We start from the raw sequence: 26,420 nt of genomic DNA on the forward strand, positions 1-26,420 counted from the left end.
CTCCAGAGAGTGTCATACAGGTGAGTGCACAGCAGAATGTATCTGATTCACAATGTGACACATCCATTAGGACCCTTCAAAACACCACTTCAGAGTGTCATACAGGTGAGTGCACAGCAGAATGTATCTGATTCACAATGTGACACATCCATTAGGACCCTTCAAAACACCACTCCAGAGAGTGTCATACAGGTGAGTGCACAGCAGAATGTATCTGATTCACAATGTGACACATCCATTAGGACCCTTCAAAACACCACTCCAGAGAGTGTCATACAGGTGAGTGAGTGCACAGCAGAATGTATCTGATTCACAATGTGACACATCCATTAGGACCCTTCAAAACACCACTCCAGAGAGTGTCATACAGGTGAGTGCACAGCAGAATGTATCTGATTCACAATGTGACACATCCATTAGGACCCTTCAAAACACCACTTCAGAGAGTGTCATACAGGTGAGTGAGTGCACAGCAGAATGTATCTGATTCACAATGTGACACATCCATTAGGACCCTTCAAAACACCACTCCAGAGAGTGTCATACAGGTGAGTGCACAGCAGAATGTATCTGATTCACAATGTGACACATCCATTAGGACCCTTCAAAACACCACTTCAGAGAGTGTCATACAGGTGAGTGCACAGCAGAATGTATCTGATTCACAATGTGACACATCCATTAGGACCCTTCAAAACACCACTTCAGAGAGTGTCATACAGGTGAGTGCTAAGCAGAATGTATCTGATTCACAATGTGACACATCCATTAGGACCCTTCAAAACACCACTCCAGAGAGTGTCATACAGGTGAGTGAGTGCACAGCAGAATGTATCTGATTCACAATGTGACACATCCATTAGGACCCTTCAAAACACCACTTCAGAGAGTGTCATACAGGTGAGTGCTAAGCAGAATGTATCTGATTCACAATGTGACACATCCATTAGGACCCTTCAAAACACCACTCCAGAGAGTGTCATACAGGTGAGTGAGTGCACAGCAGAATGTATCTGATTCACAATGTGACACATCCATTAGAACCCTTCAAAACACCACTCCAGAGAGTGTCATACAGGTGAGTGAGTGCACAGCAGAATGTATCTGATTCACAATGTGACACATCTATTAGGACCCTTCAAAACACCACTCCAGAGTGTCATACAGGTGAGTGAGTGCACAGCAGAATGTATCTGATTCACAATGTGACACATCCATTAAACACATGTTAGTGAGTTGGTTCGGTTTAGGGGCTGTGGAGAGCTGAGGTCTAGTTACCAGATGCTAGTTTTGGTGCTACTGCGTACAGCAGAATTGATTATTAATATCAAGATAATGGCCAGCGCAGTCAGCTTAGCCGTTGCTTTTCCATAATGCATTCTTTTCAGCCTCAATATTTAAAAGAAAATACAAATAAAAGCATGCATCAAAAATGATATAAAGTGTGATATTCTATGTGTACCACTACTGAATAAAATAAAGTGCCAGAGTGCTGAAGGTGTGTTTAAACATAGTGAAGGAGGTGTTTAAAAGTAACCTACATGGACATGCTCTTGAGCTTTTGAGATCCACCAGCTCCACTGCAACAAGAGAATGGTGAGGATTACAAAGGAGCTCTGACACTGTACACAATACAGGAGCCAATCAGGAACTGGAAGAAAAGGTCATTCCCTTTCCTCTCTTACTTTGATTTGTTAAAGGATAGATCATTCCTCTCTGACAATAATTAGAAAATAAAGGAAAATGATTGACATTCAAAGTGATTCAGTCATGTCTGAGAATCTAATTCTGAGGTCAAATTCCTTGTACATGTAAATAATAGTGATTCTGATTCGGAAGTTGAATTATGAGATCGTTTAAATATCAGAATTATCCAATCATCCATCGATCAATGGCTGTGCTTGCTTGATAGAGTTAAGGTTGGTTGGTTGACTTAAAAGACTGCTACAGTATGCAGTGCAGTTATGGTTCAGTGGTCAGGTTTAGGTTGGACTGGGGAGCTTAAAGGGTTGAATCTTGGTGTCTTACGTAGCTCTCTCTGGGGAGGATGGACCACCTGAGGTGCCGTTACTGGGAGAAGAGAAGAAGAGAAGAGATTGGTTACGCGGGATTAAAGATATATTTCCGTCTCTCCAAAATCTACATCAAGCCCCATCTCTGCTTTACATCAGAGGGGTAGAGACAGTGTATGGAGGTATGTTAGTGAGCTATTACCTGCGCAGGCCTGCGTCATTCTGGGTGTCCTCTGGGATGAGTTCAGCCTCGCTCTGGGCGATCCTCATGGCCAGCTCCCTGTCGCGCCTCTCCTGCTCCAGGATGTTCTGACGCGCGGCCGCCTCCTCCCGCTCAGCCTCCAGCTGAACATCCATCTCTGCCTGCAGAGAGACGGCATGTTTGAATATATGCGCACACACACACACGCACACACATGCATGCACACACACACAAATCCGTACATCACAGACAATCCCAATACCACCAAGTGAGTGGTTCTTTACTCCCTGTAATAAGGGATGCCGGGCAGCTGGGGGTTTGGACGGACCCAGTAATATGATTGGATTGTCCTGCCTGCACCATGTCCACTCATAAGTCATTCATAAGTCATTCATAAGTCATTCTCTTCCCAGCCAGACTCATGAAGGGTATCAGAAACAGGGAAAAGCTGTCAGATCAAAAGCATTGAGATATAACATAGGCCTAAAATTTTCCAGTGCTCTCAAAATAGCAGCCCATCCCTGCAGGTTCGGTGTGTCTCCAGGTTCAGAAAATTGGGTGATACTCCGTTTGGCATCTTCTTCAGTCCCTTTGACAGCTTCCTAACACTCGCACTCTGTTTGGGTCACCCGCAGTAACACAAAGGACAAGAATAGGAGAAATATAAGCACCTGTGTGTCTCTCTGTGTTTCCCGCTCTCTCTCTAAGCCCAACATTCTCTCTCTGTCGGTCTTTGTCGGTCTCGCAATTTAAATTCAAGGGTCTTTATTGGCATGGTTTACATTGCCAAAGCAAGTGAAATGGATAAACAAAGTGAACAGTAAATATTACACCCATACAAGTTCCCAAAGAATAAAGACATTTCAAATGACATATTAGGTCTATATACAGTGTTATAATGATATGCAAATAGTTAAAGTACAAAAGGGAAAATAAATAAACAAATATGGGTTGTATTTACAATGGTGTTTGATCTTCACTGGTTGCCCTTTTCTTGTGGCAACAGGTCACAAATCCTGCTGCTGTGATAGCACACTGTGGTATTTCACCCAGTGCCACCCACACTGTGGTATTTCACCCAGTGCCACCCACACTGTGGTATTTCACCCAGTTCATCAAAATTCGATTTGTTTTTCGAATTCATTGTGGGTCTGTGCAATCTGAGGGAAACATAGTCTTTAATATAATATAGTAATAATATAGTCATACATTGGGCAGGAGGTTAGGAAGTGCAGCTCAGTTTCCACCTAATTTTGTGGGCAGCGTGCACATAGTCTGTCTTCTCCTGAGAGCCAGGTCTGCCTACGGCGGCCTTTCTCAATAGCAAGGCTATGCTCACTGAGTCTGCACATAGTCAAAGTTTTCCTTAATTTTGTGTCAGTCACAGTGGTCAGGTATTCTGCCAATGTGTACTTTCTGTTTGGGAGATTGGGAGAATGTCATATGGTCAGATGAAACCAAAATATAACTTTTTGGTAAAAACTCAACTCATCGTGTTTGGAGGACAAAGAATGCTGAGTTGCACCCAAAGAACACCATACCTACTGTGAAGCATGGGGGTGGAAACATCATGCTTTGGGGCTGTTTTTCTGCAAAGGGACCAGGACGACTGATCCGTGTAAAGGAAAAAATGAATGGGGCCATGCATCGTGAGATTTTGAGTGAAAACCTCCTTCCATCAGCAAGGGCATTGAAGATGAAAAGTGGCTGGGTCTTTCAGCATGACAACGATCCCAAACACACCGCCCGAGCAACAAAGGAGTGGCTTCGTAAGAAGCATTTCAAGGTCCTGGAGAGGCCTAGCCAGTCTCCAGATCTCAACCCCATAGAAAATCTTTGGAGGGAGTTGAAAGTCCGTGTTGCCCAGCAACAGCCCCAAAACATCACTGCTCTAGAGGAGATCTGCATGGAGGAATGGGCCAAAATACCAGCAACAGTGTGTGAAAACCTTGTGAAGGCTTACAGAAAACGTTTGACCTCTGTCATTGCCAACAAAGGGTATGTAACAAAGTATTGAGATAAACTTTTGTTATTCACCAAATACTTATTTTCCACCATAATTTTCAAATAAATTAATTAAAAATTCTACAATGTGATTTTCTGGATTTTTCTCATTTTGTCTGTCATAGTTGAAGTGTACCTATGGTGAAAATTACAGGCCTCTCTCATCTTTTTAAGTGGGAGAACTTGCACAATTGGTGGCTGACTAAATACTTTTTTGCCCCAATGCATTTATTTTGTTTAGGTTAACTGTCAGAGCACAGATCGGTTAGAACCAGTGTTGCTGCTGTAATCGCTCCTTAGTGGGAGACAGCAGCACCAGGTCATCTACGTACTGCAGTCTCTCTGTGTGTGTGTGTGTGTGTGTGCGTGCCTCTCATACAGATGTGGAGAAGGAGAGACAGGGCCTGATTAGACACCTTACACATGTACTAATGAGCCTTCCTTCTGCCTGTGGGTCACTCAGCGAGCGTTCGCCGTAGTCTGCTGGAGCTGGCCACCATCCAGGGGCTCAATTGAGAAAGCTGTCTACTAACACCTCAGAGTCAGGGAACAAGCAGTCTACTATCACCTCAGATTTAGGGAACAAGCAGTCTACTAACACCTCAGAGTCAGGGAACAAGCAGTCTACTAACACCTCAGAGTTAAGGAACAAGCAGTCTACTAACACCTCAGAGTCAGGGAACAAGCAGCCTACTAACACCTCAGAGTCAGGGAACAAGCAGTCTACTAACACCTCAGAGTTAAGGAACAAGCAGCCTACTAACACCTCAGAGTCAGGGAACAAGCAGTCTACTAACACCTCAGAGTCAGGGAACAAGCAGTCTACTATCACCTCAGATTTAGGGAACAAGCAGTCTACTAACACCTCAGAGTCAGGGAACAAGCAGTCTACTAACACCTCAGAGTTAAGGAACAAGCAGTCTACTAACACCTCAGAGTCAGGGAACAAGCAGTCTACTAACACCTCAGAGTCAGGGAACAAGCAGTCTACTAACACCTCAGAGTCAGGGAACAGGGGCAGTGTTGAAAAGAAGATCTCACTTTAAAACAAATTGAGTTCAGAGAACAACCTACGAAACTCATTTTGGAAGAAAAGTTCCCTTGAAGGCATTTGTGGATAAGAAAAACTAATATGAACGTTGAAGAAAAAACATCACTCTGAAGTTAGAGGAAGTTTGATGTCGTTTTTTCCTCCCAAAACTCAAACATCTGCAGTGCATGTCATGAATATTTACACCAACGCGTGCACAGAAACCCAATATGATGGTGAATCTAAAGAGTAAAAAGGCTGTTTGAAAAGCACCAAGCCTTCCCCGGGCTCAGGGTGGGCACAAGGCAAGACACTTTGATCTTAGGGAGCAGCTTTCAGCATTAAACGCCTGTAGCTGACCTGGAGTCAGATCTCTGGGGGTTATCGGAGCTTTCCCTCTCCAATTGGACAACATGGGGAGCCAGACAAACAGTATATTACCCTCAGATGTCTTATCTCCACAGAACTGGAGTGACTGGGAGTATGGTCGGTCGGTCAGTGAGTGTGAGAGAGATGGAGCGAGACAGAGACAGACAGAGAGATAAAGAGATGGCAGAGAGAGATGGCGAGAGAGAGAAAGAGATGGAGAGGCCGGTGGTGGGGAAAGAACAACACAGATGTTTGACTGAGCTCTCCTGCCAGAGAACATTGAGAAGTGGAGCAGGGGAAGTAGAGCAGGGGAAGTGGAGCAGGGGAAGTAGAGCAGGGGAAGTAGAGCAGGGGAAGTAGAGCAGGGGAAGTGGAGCAGGGGAAGTAGAGCAGGAGAAGTGGAGCAGGGGAAGTAGAGCAGGGGAAGTAGAGCAGGGGAAGTGGAGCAGGGGAAGTAGAGCAGGGGAAGTGGAGCAGGGGAAGTAGAGCAGGGGAAGTGGAGCAGGGGAAGTGGAGCAGGGGAAGTGGAGCAGGGGAAGTAGAGCAGGGGAAGTGGAGCAGGGGAAGTGGAGCAGGGGAAGTAGAGCAGGGGAAGTGGAGCAGGGGAAGTGGAGCATTGTACTAAAGCCAGATTGTTAACTCCTTCCGCCCTGCGGCAGACAGTGACCAGGAGAAACCGACAGTGGAAGAAGAAAACTGTCACTAACCTGAAGCTTCCTTTCCTCTTTCTCTCTCTGCTTCCGCTCCTCTTCTTCGTGTTTCCGCTTCTGCTCCATCTCCGCTTTCCTGAGGAAGAGTAAGAAAGGCTATTAATGTCTGGTGTCACTGCGATATAAAGATCCTAACCAATACTGTATAAAGTTTGGACTTCCTAATCAATACTGTACCATAAGTAATGGAAAGAGCTTCTACTGTACAGCCGCTCCTCTGTACAGCCGCTTCTCCATCTCAAGGCCAATCAATACTTTATCCATCCTACTACAGACTTGAGGGAAAACCAGTTTTATCAACGGCCCCAATAAATAACTATCCATCCAGTTAGGATGCTGCTACAGATCTGCAGTAAACAGTCGCATCAATTCATTGGCCCAAATAAATCATCCCTACAGTGACATGCTAGAGGTCTCGCTGCGCCTCACAGTGTTATATGGGTTTTGACTGACAGCCGTTCTGAACTTGAGCACAGCTCACGACAACAAGTTGCCCCCATCACTCCCCTTAATTGGGCAATTTTCTTGTTGTCTGAGTGAGGGAAAATCTGTAAATGAAGATGACTTGATGTAATTTGAAAGATGTGACGTTGAGGATTATAATAAATACTGATTTGATGTCATACAAGCCAGACACCTGTGAGTCCAAATGTGCACTTCACATTTCTAAATCATAAAAGCCATGTCATATACAGTGTCAACATTTATGATGCACAGTTACAAGATGACATGTCGTCATATCCTGGGTTGTTCTGAACAGAATGAGCTTGTTCATTTATTGTGAAGAAAAGTTGCCGGACCTGAATCCACTCATGAGTCCTTTCTATGTGCACCAAAATGATGATCTGTTTCTCTGAATTGCCCAGTGAAAGCCTAACACTTTATAATTTAGCTAGTCATATTGGCAAAAGAACAAGCTTTCAAATTATGCCCACCTGACCCAGATTGCAATTTTATAATGGACTGTTTTTGGAATGCATACACAACAGTAATTGTGTGATGGCGGGGATGCAGGGTTGGGCTCCAAACTAAACAACTACAAGTGTGCTTGCTCTAGTTCCTCAACGGCACAGCTAGGAGAGCTCAATAAGTACCTGTTGAAGACTGAGTCATAGGAGTGCATTGAAATAGCTTAGGAACTGTGTACACTTTGGTAGGTGTGTGGCCACACCAGTTAGTCCTCTCACTTAAACCGTTGTAATTATTTTTCGTCTTATGTTGAAACTGCCCCGCAATTTCCAGGAACAGTCTTAACATGTTACTGAATGCATCCAGAGTATTTCCAGATTTCAACAAATGTGGAGAAAAGCACAGTCAATGTAAACTGCACTGTTTGGATTCAGTCTTGTGTCAGCTGAAACGTTGTGCTTTAACCTTTGGTCTAATCAGTTCCCCATTATCTCTAAACTGTTCCCTTTCCATTGCTACCATGGCTATGCATATGCTTTTCATTTTTATTTAGTAAAGAAAATAAGATTTAGCCCTATCCATATAGGTCAATTCCCACGAGTGTAAATGATTAAATTAGGAGCTAGTGCCTTGTGATGGACCATCGGTTGGTCTTACAGGTTTTACATACACCAATAAAGAGGGTCAGGACACGAGGCATGACTAATGTGTCGGAGCACCTCGGCTCTCTCTCTTCATCTCCCCAACTCACAGACGCCTGTCCTCTTTGTCCTGCATGCGGCGCTGCTCCTCCTCCTCCCTCCTCTTCTTCTCTCTCGCCATCTCCTCCTGGATCTTCTTCAGTCGCTCCTTCTCCTCCTCCTCCTTCTTCTTGTTCTGCATGGCCGTCAGCAGCTCCTCTGACCTGGTGACCAGGGCCTGGTACTCATGGTCCATGTCAATGCGGGTCATTGCTGTGGTCTGAGGGGAGAGGAGGGTAGAATCCCTTAAAGAAGTCTGCAGCCAAGTCTGGCTTCATTCATTCAATAAAGACTAAGCAAAGACGAACACTTCATTTATTTCACTTTTGTTTTGCATTTAATTCGTTATATGTGTCAAGCCCCTAAATCAAACACAAACAAATGCATGTTGTATATAATTAGGCAAACCTCTTCATTCTTTTGTATGAAATTGCACAAACTGCAAACATTCGTTGGGCTAGCACCTCACTCTGGAGCCAGCACCCGTGCCAGGGGAAGGGACTGGTTTGGGATTCAGCAAGTGTCTACTTGCAGCAAACAGAAATACAAACAAATGCCTTCCTGGAACATAAAGACACACGCCGCCTCACCATATTGGTCTTGATGGTCCAGGAAGTTCCTATTTCTGTTTGCTGCCGTCTCCTAACCTGAGCACTCACACATTCATCCCAATCAGAACCCTACATTGGTGACTGCTGGCATCTACAGAGCTTCCACACAGACAGTGGCATAGGATCGAATTAGAGGCAAATGTGTTATGTGCAAATGTGTTACAGCAACACACTCTTCTGCTGATGAATATTCATATGCATCTGGGGTCAAATGAACCTTTTATCAGAATGCCTTATTCTGAGTCTGATGTGTTCTAACATCTCCCCAGGACAAGGTGCACGATCTGTTTTCAGAACCCAAACAGACGTTCAATTACACTTTGTCTACCATATCAGACTCTGAACTCACACTTAGCAAGCACTTAACGGTAGCTTGTGTGGCTTAGTCGGTAGTGAAAGGCTTTGCAACGCTATGGTCACTGGTTCGATTTCCACTGGGGACACCCATAAGAAAATGTATGCACTCACTGTTGTAAGACGCTTTGGATAAAAGTGTCTGCTAAATGGCATATGACAAGTATTTCTTATGTAGCACATTGACTCTGAACTCCCACTTAGTTCCAACTTAAAGGCCCGCTACTCTCCGCTCTCTAAAGGCCCGCCACTCTCCGCTCTCTAAAGGCCCGCCACTCTCCGCTCTCTAAAGGCCCGCTACTCTCCGCTCTCTAAAGGCCCGCTACTCTCCGCTCTCTAAAGGCCCGCTACTCTCCGCTCTCTAAAGGCCCGCTACTCTCCGCTCTCTAAAGGCCCGCTACTCTCCGCTCTCTAAAGGCCCGCTACTCTCCGCTCTCTAAAGGACCGCTACTCTCCGCTCTCTAAAGGACCGCTACTCTCCGCTCTCTAAAGGACCGCTACTCTCCGCTCTCTAAAGGCCCGCTACTCTCCGCTCTCTAAAGGCCCGCTACTCTACTCTCTCTAAAGGCCCGCTACTTTCCGCTCTCTAAAGGCCCGCTACTCTCCGCTCTCTAAAGGCCCGCTACTCTCCGCTCTCTGAAGGCCCGCTACTCTCCGCACTCTAAAGGCCCGCTACTCTCCGCACTCTAAAGGCCCGCTACTCTCCGCACTCTAAAGGCCCGCTATTCTCCGCTCTCTAAAGGCCCGCTACTCTCCGCTCTCTAAAGGCCAGCTACTCTCCGCTCTCTAAAGGCCAGCTACTCTCCGCACTCTAAAGGCCCGCTACTCTCCGCACTCTAAAGGCCCGCTACTCTCCGCTCTCTAAAGGCCAGCTACTCTCCGCACTCTAAAGGCCCGCTACTCTCCGCACTCTAAAGGCCCGCTACTCTCCGCTCTCTAAAGGCCCGCTACTCTCCGCTCTCTAAAGGCCCGCTACTCTCCGCTCTCTAAAGGCCCGCAACTCTCCTCTCTCTAAAGGCCCTCTACTCCCTACAATAGTGTCACCTTTAAAGGCTAGCAAAAATAAGTTGGATGCAAAATAATGAAATGTTTACCTGGCTTTTTTTATAGATAATTAATAGGCTACTACCATAAGCAGGGCCATAAAAATGCAAAAGGTAATATACACGGCGCTCCGAGACAAGATGCATATCATCTCAAAATGCAGAACATAATCCTATTAAATTCAGCCGCCATCCACAACTATTAAAAATATCTCCTAGCTTCTAAATAAGCCACGATGCCATCAGGTAGAGAGAGAGGGCCAGATCCAGATATATAGTACCACAGCCAAAACATCATCAGGTTCGGTAAATAAATGACAAACCCTGAATCTTGAGAGAAAATTTGAAAACTAACTCAAGGGAGTCAAAGCAACCCTCATTTAAAAGGCTTAGTACCCCAGAGGTTCCCCAAAATCCATAGTTTGACTAAACCAGCCGTAATTACACACCATCTGGCTGGCTGAAGCCTCCTATTAGATAAAGATTCCCTCCATCAACCATCACTAAATATTTCACCCTGGGATAAATTCAACATTGTTTTCTGAATGTCAATACGTCAGTGTGCGTGTAGAATCCTCTCAATGTCAAAGACATAAGATGTGTCTCAAACAACACCCTATTCCCTATATAATGCACTACTTTTAGCCAGGGCTCATCAAAAGAAGTGCACTATAATAGGGCGCCACAAGGGACACATCTCGTGTCTGACATTGATCGGATTCTACACACACACTGGCGTATTGACATTCAGAAAACAATGTTGAATTTGGAGAACTAATGAATTATTAAATATGGAGGGGAGAAGAGAACACGACATGTCACCGCCCATGTCATACACTTTGATTCTATACACATGCTGGCATATTGATATTAAGCGTACTCATAGAAGTCAGGCAAGAGTAAAAAAAGGGAGGGATTGTATAGAAGTTTGACTTAGGAGCATAGAACTAAGAGAGGTTGCAGAACGGAAGGCTGGCAGTATTCTCACACCTTGATTTTGAGCATGGTTGTGTTGATGGCATCTTCCAGCCCCTGAATCTGCATGCTCATCTCCTGCTTCCCCTCCTTCAGGCCGGCGATCACCTCGTTGAACTTATCCATCCTGTTCTTCAGGTTACGCACCTTCACCAGCCCATCGATCCTGTACCCCAACGCACGCACACGCACACAAGTATACACACACACACACACACACACTTAGTCACTTGGGTTTAAACTTGAAACATTACAGAGACACATGGTACCCCCCTCCCACTGCCCACAAGGCTCTGTTGTTTATCACTACAGATCTCCTGGAGCTTTACAGAGGTAATAAGACAGAGTCATGCGGTTTACCAGCCGGTACCAATGAGACTGTCTCCGTGGTGATGCAGCCATGATGTGCTAAGCAGCCTGGCACCGCTGAGCTGTGAAAGTGCTGTATAACGAGAAGGAAGGGAGGGAGGGAGAGGAGGGATAAGAGGACACCTACCGCGGCTTGTGCTTCCTCCTGCACAGCCACATGCGCACCGTCTTCTGCATCTTGATGCAGGCACTGGCACGGTAGAGTATCTTATTCCTCACTGTGGGAGAGAGAGAGACCGAGAGACAATGAGACTGACAGCCCAGACACTCACAGTAACTCCACAGCTGTGGTGGTAATTCACACAGAGAGAGCAGACGGTATGGAAATGTTGCCTCAGTGAGTGACTGTGACCCAAATGGCACCATATTTCCTATACAGTGCACTACTTCAAAGTGCATAGTGAAAGGAGTGCACTATGTCGGGAATAGGATACCATTAGGGACACAGCCCTCTAAGATTGGAGGTGTATACTGGGCAGGTAATAGATCATATCTGGAGGGTAACAGGCTGAGGTGAACTGTCTGCCAACAGGGCACGCAGCACACTAGAGTAATGGAGGAAAAAGCTATATCTTGGTCCAGGATGAAGAGGTCCACAATGACTGTTTTCAGAGTTTAATGAGGCAGTCTGAATATATCAGAGGATATCTCCACACAAAACAGATGGCCAGAGCCAGTTAGTTAGCGTTTTATGATCAGAATTGGATCGGAGCAATTAGTGCCATCACTTTAAACTATTTGTCTTCTAGAACATGACAGGGCTCGTGTTCAAAAATAATCTCATGGTAGGAGTGCTGATCTAGGATCAGGTCCCAACGTCTATATAATTGATTAATTATGACCTAAATGGGAAAACTGACACTAGATCAGCAATCCTACTCAGACGCTTTGTGAATACGGGCCCTGGTGTATAATGATGTGGAAGGTAGCAGGATGTTACTCACATTTGATGACAGAGAGGGAACACCACTGGACCTTCTTCCAGCGGCTGCAGATGAGCCACTGGTTGACCTTCTTCACCAGCTCCGCCAGGTGGTCTGGGTCCGACTTCATGATCTGATCAAACTCCTTAAACTGAGGGGAGGATGGATGGAGAAAGAAGGGATGAGAGATTGATGGAGAAATGAGATAAAATAATGAGGAGATGGACCAAAGAGAAGGATGAAGAGAGTAGAATGGATGAATGGAGGAATGAGAGAGAGAAGGATAGAGAGATGAGAGATGAGATACAGGAATGGAGAGAGGAGAATGGGGAGAGGAGAGAGAGAGAGGAGAATGGGGAGAGAGATGAGAGGAGAATGGGGAGAGAGATGAGAGAGAGAGGAGAATGGGGAGAGAGATGAGAGAGAGGAGAATGGGGAGAGAGATGAGAGAGAGAGAAGAATGGGGAGAGAGATGAGAGAGAGAGAAGAATGGGGAGAGAGATGAGAGAGAGAAGAATGGGGAGAGAGATGAGAGAGAGAAGAATGGGGAGAGAGATGAGAGAGAGAAGAATGGGGAGAGAGATGAGAGAGAGAGAGGAGAGAGAGAGATGAGAGAGAGGAGAGAGAGATGAGAGAGAGAGAGGAGAATGGGGAGAGAGAGGAGAATGGGGAGAGAGATGAGAGAGAGGTGAGAGAGGAGAATGAGGAGAGAGGTGAGAGAGGAGAATTGGGAGAGATGAGAGAGAGGTGAATGAGGGAGAGATGAGAGAGAGGTGAATGAGGGAGAGATGAGAGAGACGTGAATGAGGGAGAGATGAGAGAGAGGTGAATGAGGGAGAGATGAGAGAGAGGTGAATGAGGGAGAGATGAGGGAGAGATGAGAGAGGTGAATGAGGGAGAGATGAGAGAGGTGAATGAGGGAGAGATGAGAGAGGTGAGAGAGGAGAATGGGGAGAGAGATGAGAGAGAGAGGTGAGAGAGGAGAGAGTTGAGAGAGAGGTGAGAGAGGAGAATGAGGAGAGAGAGGTGAGAGAGGAGAATGGGGAGAGAGATGAGAGAGGAGAATGGGGAGAGAGATGAGAGAGAGGAGAATGAGGGAGAGATGAGAGAGAGGTGAATGAGGGAGAGATGAGAGAGGTGAATGAGGGAGAGATGAGGGAGAGGTGAATGAGGGAGAGATATGAGGGAGAGGTGAATGAGGGAGAGATATGAGAGAGGTGAATGAGGGAGAGATGAGAGAGGTGAATGAGGGAGAGATGAGAGAGGTGAGAGAGGAGAATGAGGAGAGAGATGAGAGAGAGGAGAATGAGGGAGAGGAGAATGAGGAGAGAGATGAGAGAGAGGAGAATGAGGGAGAGATGAGAGAGAGAGGTGAGAGAGGAGAATGAGGAGAGAGATGAGAATCGGGAGAGAGGTGAGAGAGGAGAATGAGGAGAGAGATGAGAGAGAGGAGAATGAGGGAGAGATGAGAGAGGTGAGAGAGGAGAATGAGGAGAGCGATGAGAGAGAGGAGAATGAGGGAGAGATGAGAGAGAGAGGTGAGAGAGGAGAATGAGGAGAGAGATGAGAGAGAGGAGAATGAGGGAGAGATGAGAGAGGTGAGAGAGGAGAATGAGGAGAGCGATGAGAGAGAGGAGAATGAGGAGAGAGATGAGAGAGAGGTGAGAGAAGAGTGGAGGAATGAGAGAGAAGGATAGAGAGAGGTGAGAGAAGAGTGGAGGAATGAGAGAGAAGGATGAAGAGAGAGAGAGAACATAGAGCAGCCATAGACACTAAAATAGACATCATTATGCTGATGTTCCCTCAGGGAAGGTGAAAACGGAGATTACAATAACAGCAGCAAAGTACCTGTCTTGTCGTGGTCAACAGAGGGTAGTATATTCATTTATTCATAAGCACAAAACTACTCGGCTACAAAATCAAAGTTACACCTGCCCCACACAGCGATCACCTCTGACTGAGTCCAATTAAGCCACAACAGACATTTTTACAATAGGGCTCCAAACCGCACATTTAACAAATTGAATAACTTATCTGTTACATAAATGAATACCCCATGTGTTAGCTCGACATGGTTTATTATCTAAATCCCTTTCCCCTGCAGAGCTCCCCTCGCTCGCAGCCAAATGCGGATTCCTTTGAAGTCCATACAGTCAGGGGAACATTGTAATGCTGAGAGCCAGTGCAGAGCAACAGAGCATAACAGAGATATATTTCATGAAGTTATCACCTTCCCAGGTCTGAAGAACACTCTGGTCAGCCCAAACTTGTAATCATTCTCGTTGAGTCCCAGCGCTTTGAATAAAGCCTGCAGCACAAACAAACATTTCATTGTAAATACATGTCATATGAACATGACAAACTGGCTTTGTGGTGTATTGGATGGTACAGTGATAAGAAGATGAGCCCAGAGCAGGGCCAGTGTGTGTGTGTGTGGTCCATGGGGCACTGACCTTGCAGAAGAGTCTTGGGTCCAGGCGAGTCAGCTTGGCAGGCATGTACTGCTTGTACATGTTGTAGAGCTCATGGAATGGCGCTCTGGAGGGGAAGCCTCCCTGCATCAGGTCCAGCACGGACACCATTCCTACAGAGACACTTTAGTGAACTAGTCACAAAAATATATACAGGTAGGAGCAGATCATCCTACTATATTAAAGCAGGTCGAATGCTGCAACACATTTTGACCAATCAGGTCTTCCTCCGGAAGCGTTAGTCTACCTGCCGTTAAGGGGCCTTTTGTCAACTGACTTTCTCTCACATGGAGACAGACCGGGTCATCCCAGTCCTATGAGACAACTCAATAACGCATTTTCTGCACAGTCAGTGGTTAACTTTAAGACACATTTCTCAATGACTGTCTATGCACGACTACTTCCCCTGTTTCTTCCAAATACATCAAACTAACTTCTGCTGACTCGTCCACCACCCACCCAATATAGTTGATGCATCATTTGATCTTAAGCTTAGAGAGATGGAGCAACACAGTCTCTCCATGTCTCTGAGCCACATGAGTGTAGATGACAATGCAGGCATCTCCAATGATACAGAAGAAAAGCGAGTCAAATGTAATATGCAAATTGAACAGGAGAATGGGAAATTGAATTAGCGTCGCAGCCTTTAGTTTGAAGGTCTGAGAAAGAGAAATGTTCAGAAAACAGTCAAGAAGAACAGCAAGCAGATACTCAGATGCTATACAGTATCTCTCCTCCGACTGTAATTGTGTGCCAATTTGTGGAGAGAAAAGTGCTGTGAGTTCTCAGTAAATGTATGTAAATCACTCTGGTCATTTTGCATTTGATCGTTTTTGTTCTGCAGCGACAAGATCGTTTTGTAATAACTGCAGCATTGGTGGGCAGAATAAAACCCCACATCTCCACAGTCATTTCTCCCTGTGTCCCTGTGTGTAATACATTTATAAACATATTCATCATTTACTGGATTAGCATTTTCCACACGCTCAAAGAGCTTTGCATAGTAAGGTGGTGAAACTTCACCTCATCCACCACCAGTGTAGAGCAACAGTGTATCCCAAGTTACACCCTATCCCCTTTATAGTGCACTACCTTTGACCAGAGCTGAGCATTAACCAACATTTTTGTTTTTTAAACAACTAATTGACCAATGTCGGTTCAATTATTTGAATTGCATTTTGTTAACTCAATGCACACATTGCGCAGTTTCTCTTGAGGTAAATCAGATCAAGCCCAAACAGTGCGATGTAGTAGGGAGTTGCAGTTTCCAACAGGACAATATTCTACATAGTTTAGTCCAGAAAACATGGTCATGAACTAAAATGACCGTAGTCTATTGCGCTCCTACTTGTCCGGTCTGTGTGTTTCTTTTGGCTTGCTACATTAGGTTAGTGTGGGGCAGACACTGAGAGAAGAGACAAAATAACGTGTGATGGAGAGGGACACAGTGCCTTGTAAAAGTATTCCTCCCCCTTGGAGTTTTTCCAATTTTGTTGCATTACAACCTGTAATTTAAATAGATTTTTATTTGGACTTCATGTAATGGACATACAGTCGTGGCCAAACGTTTTGAGAGTGACACAAATTTACATTTTCAAAGTCTGCTGCCTCAGTTTGTATGATGGCAATTTGCATATACTCCAGAATGTTATGAAGAGTGATCAGATGAATTGCAATTAATTGCAAAGTCCCTCTTTGCCATGCAAATGAACTGAATCCCCCCCAAAACATTTCCACTGCATTTCAGCGCGGCCACAAAAGGACCAGCTAACATCAAATCAGTGATTCTCTCGTTAACACAGGTGTGAGTGTTGACGAGGACATGGCTGGAGATCACTCTGTCATGCTGATTGAGTTCGAATAACAGACTGGAAGCTTCAAAAGGAGGGTGGTGCTTGGAATCATTGTTCTTCCTCTGTCAGGCATGGTTACCTGCAAGGAAACATGTGCCGTCATCATTGCTTTGCACAAAAAGGGCTTCACAGGCAAACAACCATTTATCGGATCATCAACAACTTCAAGGAGAGCGGTGCAATTGTTGTGAAGGCTTCAGGGCACCCAAGAAAGTCCAGCAAGTGCCAGGACCGTCTCCTAAAGTTGATTCAGCTGCGGGATTGGGGCACCACCAGTACAGAGCTTGCTCAGGAATGGCAGCAGGCAGGTGTGAGTGCATCTGCACGCACAGTGAGGCGAAGACTTTTGGAGGATGGCCTGGTGTCAAGAAGGGCAGCAAAGAACCCTCTTCTATCCAGGAAAAACATCAGGGACAAACTGATATTCTGCAAAAGGTACAGGGATTGGACTGCTGAGAACTGGGGTAAAGTCATTTTCTCTGATGAATCCCCTTTCCGATTGTTTTGGGCATCCGGAAAAAAGCTTGTCCGGAGAAGACAAGGTGAGCGCTACCATCAGTCCTGTGTCATGCCAACAGTAAAGCATCCTGAGACCATTCATGTGTGGGGTTGCTTCTCAGCCAAGGGAGTGGACTCACTCACAATTTTGCCTAAGAACACAGCCATGAATAAAGAATGGTACCAACACATCCTCCAAGAGAAACTTCTCCCAACCATCCAGGAACAGTTTGGTGACGAACAATGCCTTTTCCAGCATGATGGAGCACCTTGCCATAAGGCAAAAGTGATAACTAAGTGGCTCGCGGAACAAAACATTGATATTTTGGGTCCATGGCCAGGAAACTCCCCAGACCTTAATCCCATTGAGAAATTGTGGTCAATCCTCAAGAGGCGGGTGGACAAACAAAACCCCACAAATTTTGACAAACTCCAAGCATTGATTATGCAAGAATGGGCTGCCATCAGTCAGGATATGGCACAAAAGTTAATTTACAGCATGCCAGGGCAGATTGCAGGTCTTGAAAAAGAAGGGTCAACACTGCAAATATTGACTCTTGGCATCAACTTCAAAATGGAAAGAATATGGCACCACAACAAACCTGCCAAGAGAGGGCCACCCACCAAAACTCAAGGACCAGGCAAGGAGGGCATTAATCAGAGGCAACAAAGAGACCACAGATTACCCTGAAGGAGCTGCAAAGCTCCACAGCGGAGATTGGAGTAGCTGTCCATAGGACCACTTTAAGCTGTACACTCCACAGAGCTGCGCTTTACGGAAGAGTGGCCAGAGAAAAGCCATTGCTTAAAGAAAACATAAGCAAACACGTTCGGTGTTCAACAAAAGGCATGTGGGAGACTCCCCAAACATATGGAAGAAGAGACTAAAACTCTTCTTTAGCTTTTTGTCTATCAAGGAAAACGCGATGTCTGGCGCAAACTCTACACCTCTCATTTCCCAGAGAACCCCATTCCCACAGTGAAGCAGCATCATGCTGTGGGGATGTTTTTCCATCGGCAGGGACTGAGAAACTGGTCAGAATTGAAGGAATGATGGATGGAGCTAAATACAGGGACATTCTTGAGGGAAACCTATTTGTCTTCCAGAGATTTCAGACTGGGCCCGAGGTTCACCTTCCAGTACGACAATGACCCTAAGCATACTGCTAAAGCAACACTCAAATCCCAGTGGCTAGATGTGCCAAGCTTATAGAGACATACCCCAAGAGACGTTCTTGTAATTACTACAAAAGGTGGCTCAACAAAGTTTTGACTTTGGGAGGGCGAATAGTTATGCACGCTCAAGTATTCCGTTTTTTTGTCTCATTTCTTGTTTGTTTCACAAGAAAAAATATTTTGCATCTTCAAAGTAGTCGGCATGTTATGTAAATCAAATGATACAAACCCCCCAAAAAATCCGTTGTAATTCCAGGTTGAAGGCAACAAAATTGTAAAAATGCCAAGGGGGGGTTGAATACTAACGCAAGCCACTGTAGAGAGCATTTGCTTCGCGAGGGATCTCTAACTGATAATAGATGATGTAAGTGATTAATAATTGGTATTCAGCAGTTAGAAAAGTGTGCCTTATTTCATTTGAGGAACGAATAAAATAGTGATTTTGTCAGACAGCATAGGCAGCAGCTCTATACAGATGAGATGGTGACTTATAATGAAATAAAAAAAAATGTAATATACACAAATAAAATATTTTATCAAAGTAAAGTAATGTAAATAAATGATGGTTAAGTACAATGGGCAGTCAACACCATCATGGGACGTTTTTTTCTGTGTTACAGCATTCAACCCACATAATGCATAGTGCATTTAATGTAAAAAAAAATATTTAAAAAAATCAAAAATGAAAACTGTAATTATTTCTTGATAATCAAAACGGAAACACTCAGCACTAACTACGGCCCATAGGGAATATGGTGCAAAGTTGATTAGCCCCTTTCTTTAGGCCTACAGTGCATTCGGAAAGTATTCAGACCGTGACTTTTTCCACAATTTGTTACGTTACAGCCTTATTCTAAAATGTTCCTCAAACTACACACAATACCCCAAAATGATTGGAGTCCACCTGTGGTAAATTAAATTGATTGGACATGATTTGGAAAGGCACACGTCTGTCTATATAAGGTCCCACAGTTGACAGTGCATGTCAGAGCAAAAAACAAGCCATGAGGTTGAAGGAATTGTCCGTAGAGCTCAGAGACAGGATTGTGTTGAGGCACAGATCTGGGGAAGGGTACTAAAACATTTCTGCAGCATTGAAGGTCCCCAAGAACACAGTGGCCTCCATAATTCTTAAATGGAAGAAGTTTGGAACCACCAAGACTCTTCCTAGAGCTGGCCGCCCGGTCAAACTCAGAAATCGGGGGAGAAGGACCTTGGTCAGGGAGGTGACCAAGAACGCGATGGTCACTCTGACAGAGTTCCAGAGTTCCTCTGCGGAGATGGGAGAACCTTCCAGAAGGACAACGATCTCTGCAGCACTACACCAATCAGGCCGTCATGGTAGAGTGGCCAGACGGAAGCCACTTAGTAAAAGGCACGATAGCCTTTGACGAAAGGCACCTAAAGGACTCAGACCATGAGAAACAAGATTCTCTGGTCTGATGAAGCCAAGATTGAACTCTTTGGCCTGAATGCCAAGCGTCATATCTGGAAAAAACCTGGCACCATCCCTACGGTGAAGCAAGGTGGTGGCACCATCATGTTGTGGGGATGTTTTTCAGCAGCAGGGACTGGGAGTCTAGTCAGGATCGAGGGAAAGATGAACGGAGCAAAGTACAGAAAGATCCTTGATTAAAAACCTGCTCCAGAGCGCTCAGAACCTCAGACTGGGGTGAAGGTTTACCTTCCAACAGGACAACGACACCAAGCGCACAGCAAAGACAACACTGGAGTGGCTTTGGGACAAGTCTCTGAATGTCTTGAGGCTGTATTTGCTGCCAAAAGTGCTTCAACAAAGTACTGAGTAAAGGGTCTGAATACTTATGTAAACATGATATATATATATCTATTTTTATACATTTGCAAATCTGTTTTTGCTTTTTGTGTGCATTATGTGTACATTGACGAGGGTCAATGTAATGTAACAATGCACTGTATATACTGACCTGAGCACTGCAACTGAGAGAGGATCTGGGCCCCTTCAAACTGGTGGCTGACCATCTTCAGATTGGGCTTGATACAACGGATGAAACTGGAGCCCTGGGAGGGAGGGAGAAGAGGCTGTTAGCCATAGATATCCTATTAAATTGAAGTGTTCTATATGTAGTTTCATGTTGTTAGCCCTGACAGCAGCCACACTGAAGATGGCCACAGAGTACCTCTTTGGTGATCCAGATCTAAATTGGTTGGACATTGGCTTGAACATTATGGACTGACAAAATAAAAATGTTCACTGGAAGATTGATAAAATTATGGATGTGTCACTGCAACCTTAAAAGGTCCTCAACGATATCACCATTGCCCTTGATTCTAAGCAATACTGTGCTGCTATTTTTATTGACTTGGCCAAAGCTTTTGATACGGTAGACCATTCCATTCTTGTGGGACGGCTAAGGATTATTGGTGTATCTGAGGGGTCTTTGGCCTGGTTTGCTAACTACCTCTTTCAAAGAGTGCAGTGTATAAAGTCAGAAAATCTGCTGTCTCAGCCACTGCCGGTCACCAAGGGAGTACCCCAAGGCTCAATCCTAGGCCCACGCTCTTCTCAATTTACATCAGCAACATAGCTCAGGCAGTAGGAAGCATTCTCATCCACTTATATGCAAACGATACAGTCTTATACTCAGCTGGCCCCTCCCCGGAATTTGTGTTAAATTCTCGACAACAAAGCTTTCTTAGTGTCCAACAAGCTTTCTTTACCATTAACCTTGTTCTGAACACCTCCAAACCAAAGGTCATGTGGTTAGGTAAGAAGAATGCCCCTCCTCCCACATGTGTTATTACTACCTCTGAGGGTTTAAAGTACTTGGGAGTATGGCTTGATGGTGCACTGTCCTTCTCTCCGCACATATCAAAGTTGCAGTCTAAAGTTAAATCTAGACTTGGTTTACTCCATCGTAATCACTCCTCTTTCACCCCAGCTGCTAAACTAACCCTGATTCAGATAACCACCTAGATTAAGGAAACATAATTTATAGATCGACAGGTAAGGGTTTTCTCAAGCGGCTAGATGCACTCTATACTCCTCTGTAAACTGGTTATCTCTGTATACCCATTGCAAGACCCACTGGTTGATGCTTATTTATAAAACCCTCTTAGGCCTCAATCCCCCTTTTGAGATATCTACTGCAGCCCTCATCCTCCATATAAAACAACCGTTCTGCCAGTCATATTCTGTTAAAGGTCCCCAAAGCACACACATCCCTGGGTCGCTCCTCTTTTCAGTTCGCTGCAGCTAGCGACTGGAACGAACTACAACAAACACTCAAACTGGACAGTTTAATCTCAATCTCTTCATTCAAAGACGCAATTATGGACACTCTTACTGACAGTTGTGGCTGCTTTGTGTGATGTATTGTTGTCTCTACCTTCTTGACCTTTGTGCTGTTGACTGTGCCCAATAATGTTTGTACCATGTTTTGTGCTGCTACCATGTTGTGTTGCTACCATGCTGTGTTGTCATGTGTTGCTGCCTTGCTATGTTGTGGTCTTATGTCTCTCTTTATGTAGTGTTGTCTCGGTTGTTGTGATGTGTGTTTTGTCCTATATTTATATTGTATTTTTAAAATATTTTTTAAAATCCCAGGCCCCCGTCCCTGCAGCAGGCCTTTTGGTAGGCCGTCACTGTAAATAAGATTTTGTTCTCAACTGACTTGCCTAGTTAAATAAAAATAAAATAAAAAATTATTTTGTGTAAATATTCCCCCTTTTCCTCCCCAATTTCGTGATTATGATCTTGTCTCATCGCTGCAACTCCCAACGGGTCCGGGAGAGGCAAAGGTCGAGTCATGCAGCCTCCGAAACATGACCTGCCAAATAGAGGTTGACCGATTATGATTTTTCAACACCGATACCGATTATTGGAGGACCAAAAAAGGCAATACCGATTAATCGTCCGATTTAAAAATGTTTTTTGTAATAATGACAATTACAACAATACAGAATGAACACTTATTTTAACATAATATAATACATCAATAAAATCAATTTAGCCTCAAATAAACAATGAAACATGTTCAATTTGGTTTAAATATTGCAAAAACAAAGTGTTGGAGAAGAAAGTAAAAGTGCAATATGTGCCATGTAAGAAAGCTAACGTTAAAGTTCCTTGCTCAGAACATGAGAACATATGAAAGCTGGTGGTTCCTTTTAACACGAGTCTTCAATATTTCCAGGTCAGAAGTTTTAGGTTGTAGTTATTATAGGAATTATAGGACTATCTCTCTCTGTACCATTTGTATTTCATTAACCTTTGACTATTGGATGTTCTTATAGGCACTTTAGTATTGCCAGTGTAACAGTTTGCTTCCGTCCCTCTCCTCACTCCTACCTGGGCTCGAACCAGGAACACACGACAGCAGCCACCCTCGACGCAGCGTTACCCATCGCTCCCACAAAAGCCGCGGGAGAGGAACAACCACTCCAAGTCTCAGAGCGAGTGACGCTTGAAACGCTATTAGCGCGCATCCCGCTAACTAGCTAGCCATTTCACATCGGTTACACCAGCCTAATCTCGGGAGTTGATAGGCTTGAAGTCATAAACAGCAGAGCTGCTGGCAAAATGCACGAAAGTGCTGTTTGAATGAATGCTTATGAGCCTGCTGCTGCCTACCATCACTAAGTCAGACTGCTCTATCAAATCATAGACTTAGTTATAACATAATAACACATAGAAATACAAGCCATAGGTCATTAATATGGTCGAATCCGGAAACTATCATCTCGAAAACAAGACGTTTATTCTTTCAGTGAAATACAGAACCGTTCCGTGTTTTATCTAACGGGTGGCATCCATAAGTCTAAATATTCCTGTTATATTGCACAACCTTCAATGTTATGTCATAATTACGTAAAATTCAAATTAGGCGGCCCAAACTGTTGCATATACACTGACTGCGTGCAATGAATGCAAGAGAAGTGACACAATTTCACCTGGTTAATATTGCCTGCTAACCTGGATTTCTTTTAGCTAAATATGCAGGTTTAAAAATATTTACTTCTGTGTATTGATTTTAAGAAAGGCATTGATGTTTATGGTTAGGTACACATTGCAGCAACGATACGCTAGATAAACTAGTAATATCATCAACCATGTGTAGTTAACTAGTGATTATGATTGATTGATTGTTAGTTAGTTAGTTATAAGATAAGTTTAATGCTAGCTAGCAACTTACCTTGGCTTACTGCATTCGCGTAACAGGCAGCCTCCTCGTGGAGTGCAATGTAATCAGGTGGTTAGAGCGTTGGACTAGTTAACTGTAAGGTTGCAAGATTGAAACCTCCAAGCTGACAAGGTAAAAATCTGTCGTTCTGCCCCTGAACGAGGCAGTTAACCCACCGTTCCTATGCCGTCACTGAAAATAAGAATGTGTTCTTAACTTTTTAGGGATAGGGGGCAGCATTTTCACTTTGGATGAATAGCGTGCCCAGAGTGAACTGCCTCCTGCTCTGTCCCAGATGCTAATATATGCATAGCATTATTACCATTAGATAGAAAACACTCTGAAGTTTCTAAAACTGTTTGAATGATGTCTGTGAGTATAACAGAACTCATATGGCAGGCGAAAACCTGAGAAAATTCCAACCAGGAAGTGGGAAATCTGAGGTTTGATGTTTTTCAAAGCTTGGCCTATCGAATACACAGTGTCTATGGGGTCAAATTGCACTTCCTAAGGCTTCCACTAGATGTCAACCGTCTTTAGAAACTTGTTTGAGGCTTCTACTGTAAAGGAGGGGCTCATAAGGGCTCTTTGAGTCAGTGGTCTGGCAGAGTGTCACAGGCTCGTGACGCGCGGTCACGAGAGAGTTAGCTCTCGTTCCATGGCTTTTCTACAGACAATGGAATTCTCCAGTTGGAACATTATTGAACATTTATGATAAAAACATCCTAAAGATTGATTCTATACAACGTTTGATATGTGTCTACGACCAGTAATATAACTTTTTGGAATTTTCGTCCGACCTTTATTGCTGGAAGTTGCACTCGCGTTTCGATTTGTTAACCAAACGCCATAACAATGGACATAAATGATGAACTTTACCGAACAAATCAAACATTTATTGTGGAACTGGGATTCCCGGGAGTGCATTCTGATGAAGATCATCAAAGGTAAGTGAATATTTATAATGCTATTTCTGACTAATGTTGACTGTGCAACATGGCGGATATTTATTTTGGCTGGTTTGGGCTCTGAGCTCCGTACTCAGATTATTGCATGGTATGCTTTTTCCGTAACGTTAAAAAAAAATCTGACACAGAGGTTGCATTAAATTGATCGCCCCCCATCTAGCTTCAGAGTTTGTTCTGTTAGGTGACCTAAACTGGGATATGATTAACACTCCGGCAGTCCTACAATCTAAGCTAGATGCCCTCAATCTCACACAAATCATCAAGGAACCCACCAGGTACAACCCTAAATCCATAAACATGGGCACCCTCATAGACATTATCCTGACCAACTTGCCCTCCAAATACACCTCCACTGTTTTCAATCAGGATGTCAGCGATCACTGCCTCATTGCCTATATCCACTATGGGTCCGCAGTCAAACGACCACCCCTCATCACTGTCAAACGCTCCCTAAAACACTTCTGCGAGCAGGCCTTTCTAATCGACCTGGCCCGGGTATCCTGGAAGGATATTGCCCTCATCCCATCAGTCGAGGATGCCTGGTCATTCCTTAAAAGTAATTTCCTCACCATCTTAGATAAGCATGCCCCGTTCAAAAATGTAGAACTAAGAACAGATATAGCCCTTGGTTCACTCCAGACCTGCCTGCCCTTGACCAGTACAAAAACATCCTGTGGCGGACTGCAATAGCATTGAATAGTCCCCACGATATGCAACTGTTCAGGGAAGTCAGGAACCAATACACACAGTCAGTCAGGAAAGCAAAGGCTAGCTTTTTCAAACAAAAATCTGCATCCTGTAGAAACTCCAAAAAGTTTTGGGACACTGTAAAGTCCATGGAGAACAAGAGCACCTCCTCCCGGCTGCCCACTGCACTGAGGCTAGATAACATGTTCACCACTGATAAATCCATGATAATCTAAAATTTCAATAAGCATTTCTCAATGGCTGGCCATGCCTTCCTCCTGGCTACTCCAACCACAGCCAACAGTTCCGCCTACCCCGCAGCTACTCGCCCAAGCCTCCCCAGCTTCTCCTTCACCCAAATCCAGACAGCAGATGTTCTGAAAGAGCTGCAAAACATGGACTCGTACAAATCAGCTGGGCTAGACAATCTGAACCCTCTCTTTCTAAAACTATCCACCGCCATTGTTGCAACCCCTATTTCCAGCCTGTTCAACCTCGCTTTCGTATCGTCCAAGATCCCTAAAGATTGGAAAGCTGCCGCGGTCATCCCCCTCTTCAAAGGGGGTGACACCCTAGACCCAAACTGTTACACACCTATATCCATCCTGCCCTGCCTATCTAAAGTCTTCGAAAGCCAAGTTAACCTCTTCAACCTATGGGGGCGCTATGTCATTATTGGATAAAAAAACGTGCCCGTTTTAAGCGCAATATTTTGTCACGAAAAGATGCTCGACTATGCATATAATTGGCAGCTTTGGAAAGAAAACACTCTGACGTTTTCAAAACTGCAAAGATATTATCTGTGTGCCACAGAACTGATGTTACAGGCGAAACCAAGATGAAACCTCAAACAGGAAATGAGCAGAATTTTTGAGGCTGTTTCCCATCGTCTCCTTATATGGCTGTGAATGTGCCATGAATGAACTTGAGCTCTCTGCCGTTCGTCCAAGATGTCTGCAGCATTGTGACGTATTTGTAGGCATATCATTGGAAGATTGACCATAAGAGACTACATTTACCAGGGGTCCGCCCGGTGTCCTGTGTCGAAATTATTGCGTAATCTCTAGGTCCATGTGCGTTCCATTTCTTCAGAAGAGAAAGTCAACTGCCACGATGGATTTATCGTCGATAGATATGTGAAAAACACCTTGAGGATTGATTCTAAACATCGGTTTGCCATGTTTCTGTCGATATTATGGAGTTAATTTGGAAAAAAGTTCGCGTTTTAATGACTTAATTTTCGTTTTTTTTCTTACCCAAACGTGATGGAGAAAACAGCGATTTTGTCAACACAAATAATATTTTTGTAAAAACTGAACATTTGCAATCTAACTGAGAGTCTCCTCATTGAAAA

General features: G+C 44.4%; 1 protein-coding gene across 4 annotated transcripts in view; it reads right to left on the minus strand.

Moving 5' to 3' along the window:
• The window catches only part of LOC115107637 (unconventional myosin-VI-like), a 157,375-nt gene that overhangs the window by 33,996 nt on the left and 96,959 nt on the right, over positions 1-26,420 (minus strand). For all 4 annotated transcript variants that reach the window (XM_065008696.1, XM_029631094.2, XM_065008694.1 and 1 more), the window contains exons 20-30: positions 20,196-20,289; positions 14,705-14,835; positions 14,482-14,559; positions 12,273-12,402; positions 11,456-11,546; positions 10,975-11,125; positions 7,988-8,196; positions 6,325-6,403; positions 2,215-2,375; positions 2,029-2,070; positions 1,542-1,580 (exon numbers count right to left, since the gene is read on the minus strand). In XM_065008696.1, the coding sequence (XP_064864768.1) occupies positions 1,542-1,580; positions 2,029-2,070; positions 2,215-2,375; positions 6,325-6,403; positions 7,988-8,196; positions 10,975-11,125; positions 11,456-11,546; positions 12,273-12,402; positions 14,482-14,559; positions 14,705-14,835; positions 20,196-20,289 (1,205 nt within the window). The remainder of the gene's footprint in view (positions 1-1,541; positions 1,581-2,028; positions 2,071-2,214; positions 2,376-6,324; positions 6,404-7,987; positions 8,197-10,974; positions 11,126-11,455; positions 11,547-12,272; positions 12,403-14,481; positions 14,560-14,704; positions 14,836-20,195; positions 20,290-26,420) is intronic.

This window comes from Oncorhynchus nerka, linkage group LG24 (genome assembly GCF_034236695.1).
Source record: "Oncorhynchus nerka isolate Pitt River linkage group LG24, Oner_Uvic_2.0, whole genome shotgun sequence".
NCBI lineage: Eukaryota > Metazoa > Chordata > Actinopteri > Salmoniformes > Salmonidae > Oncorhynchus > Oncorhynchus nerka.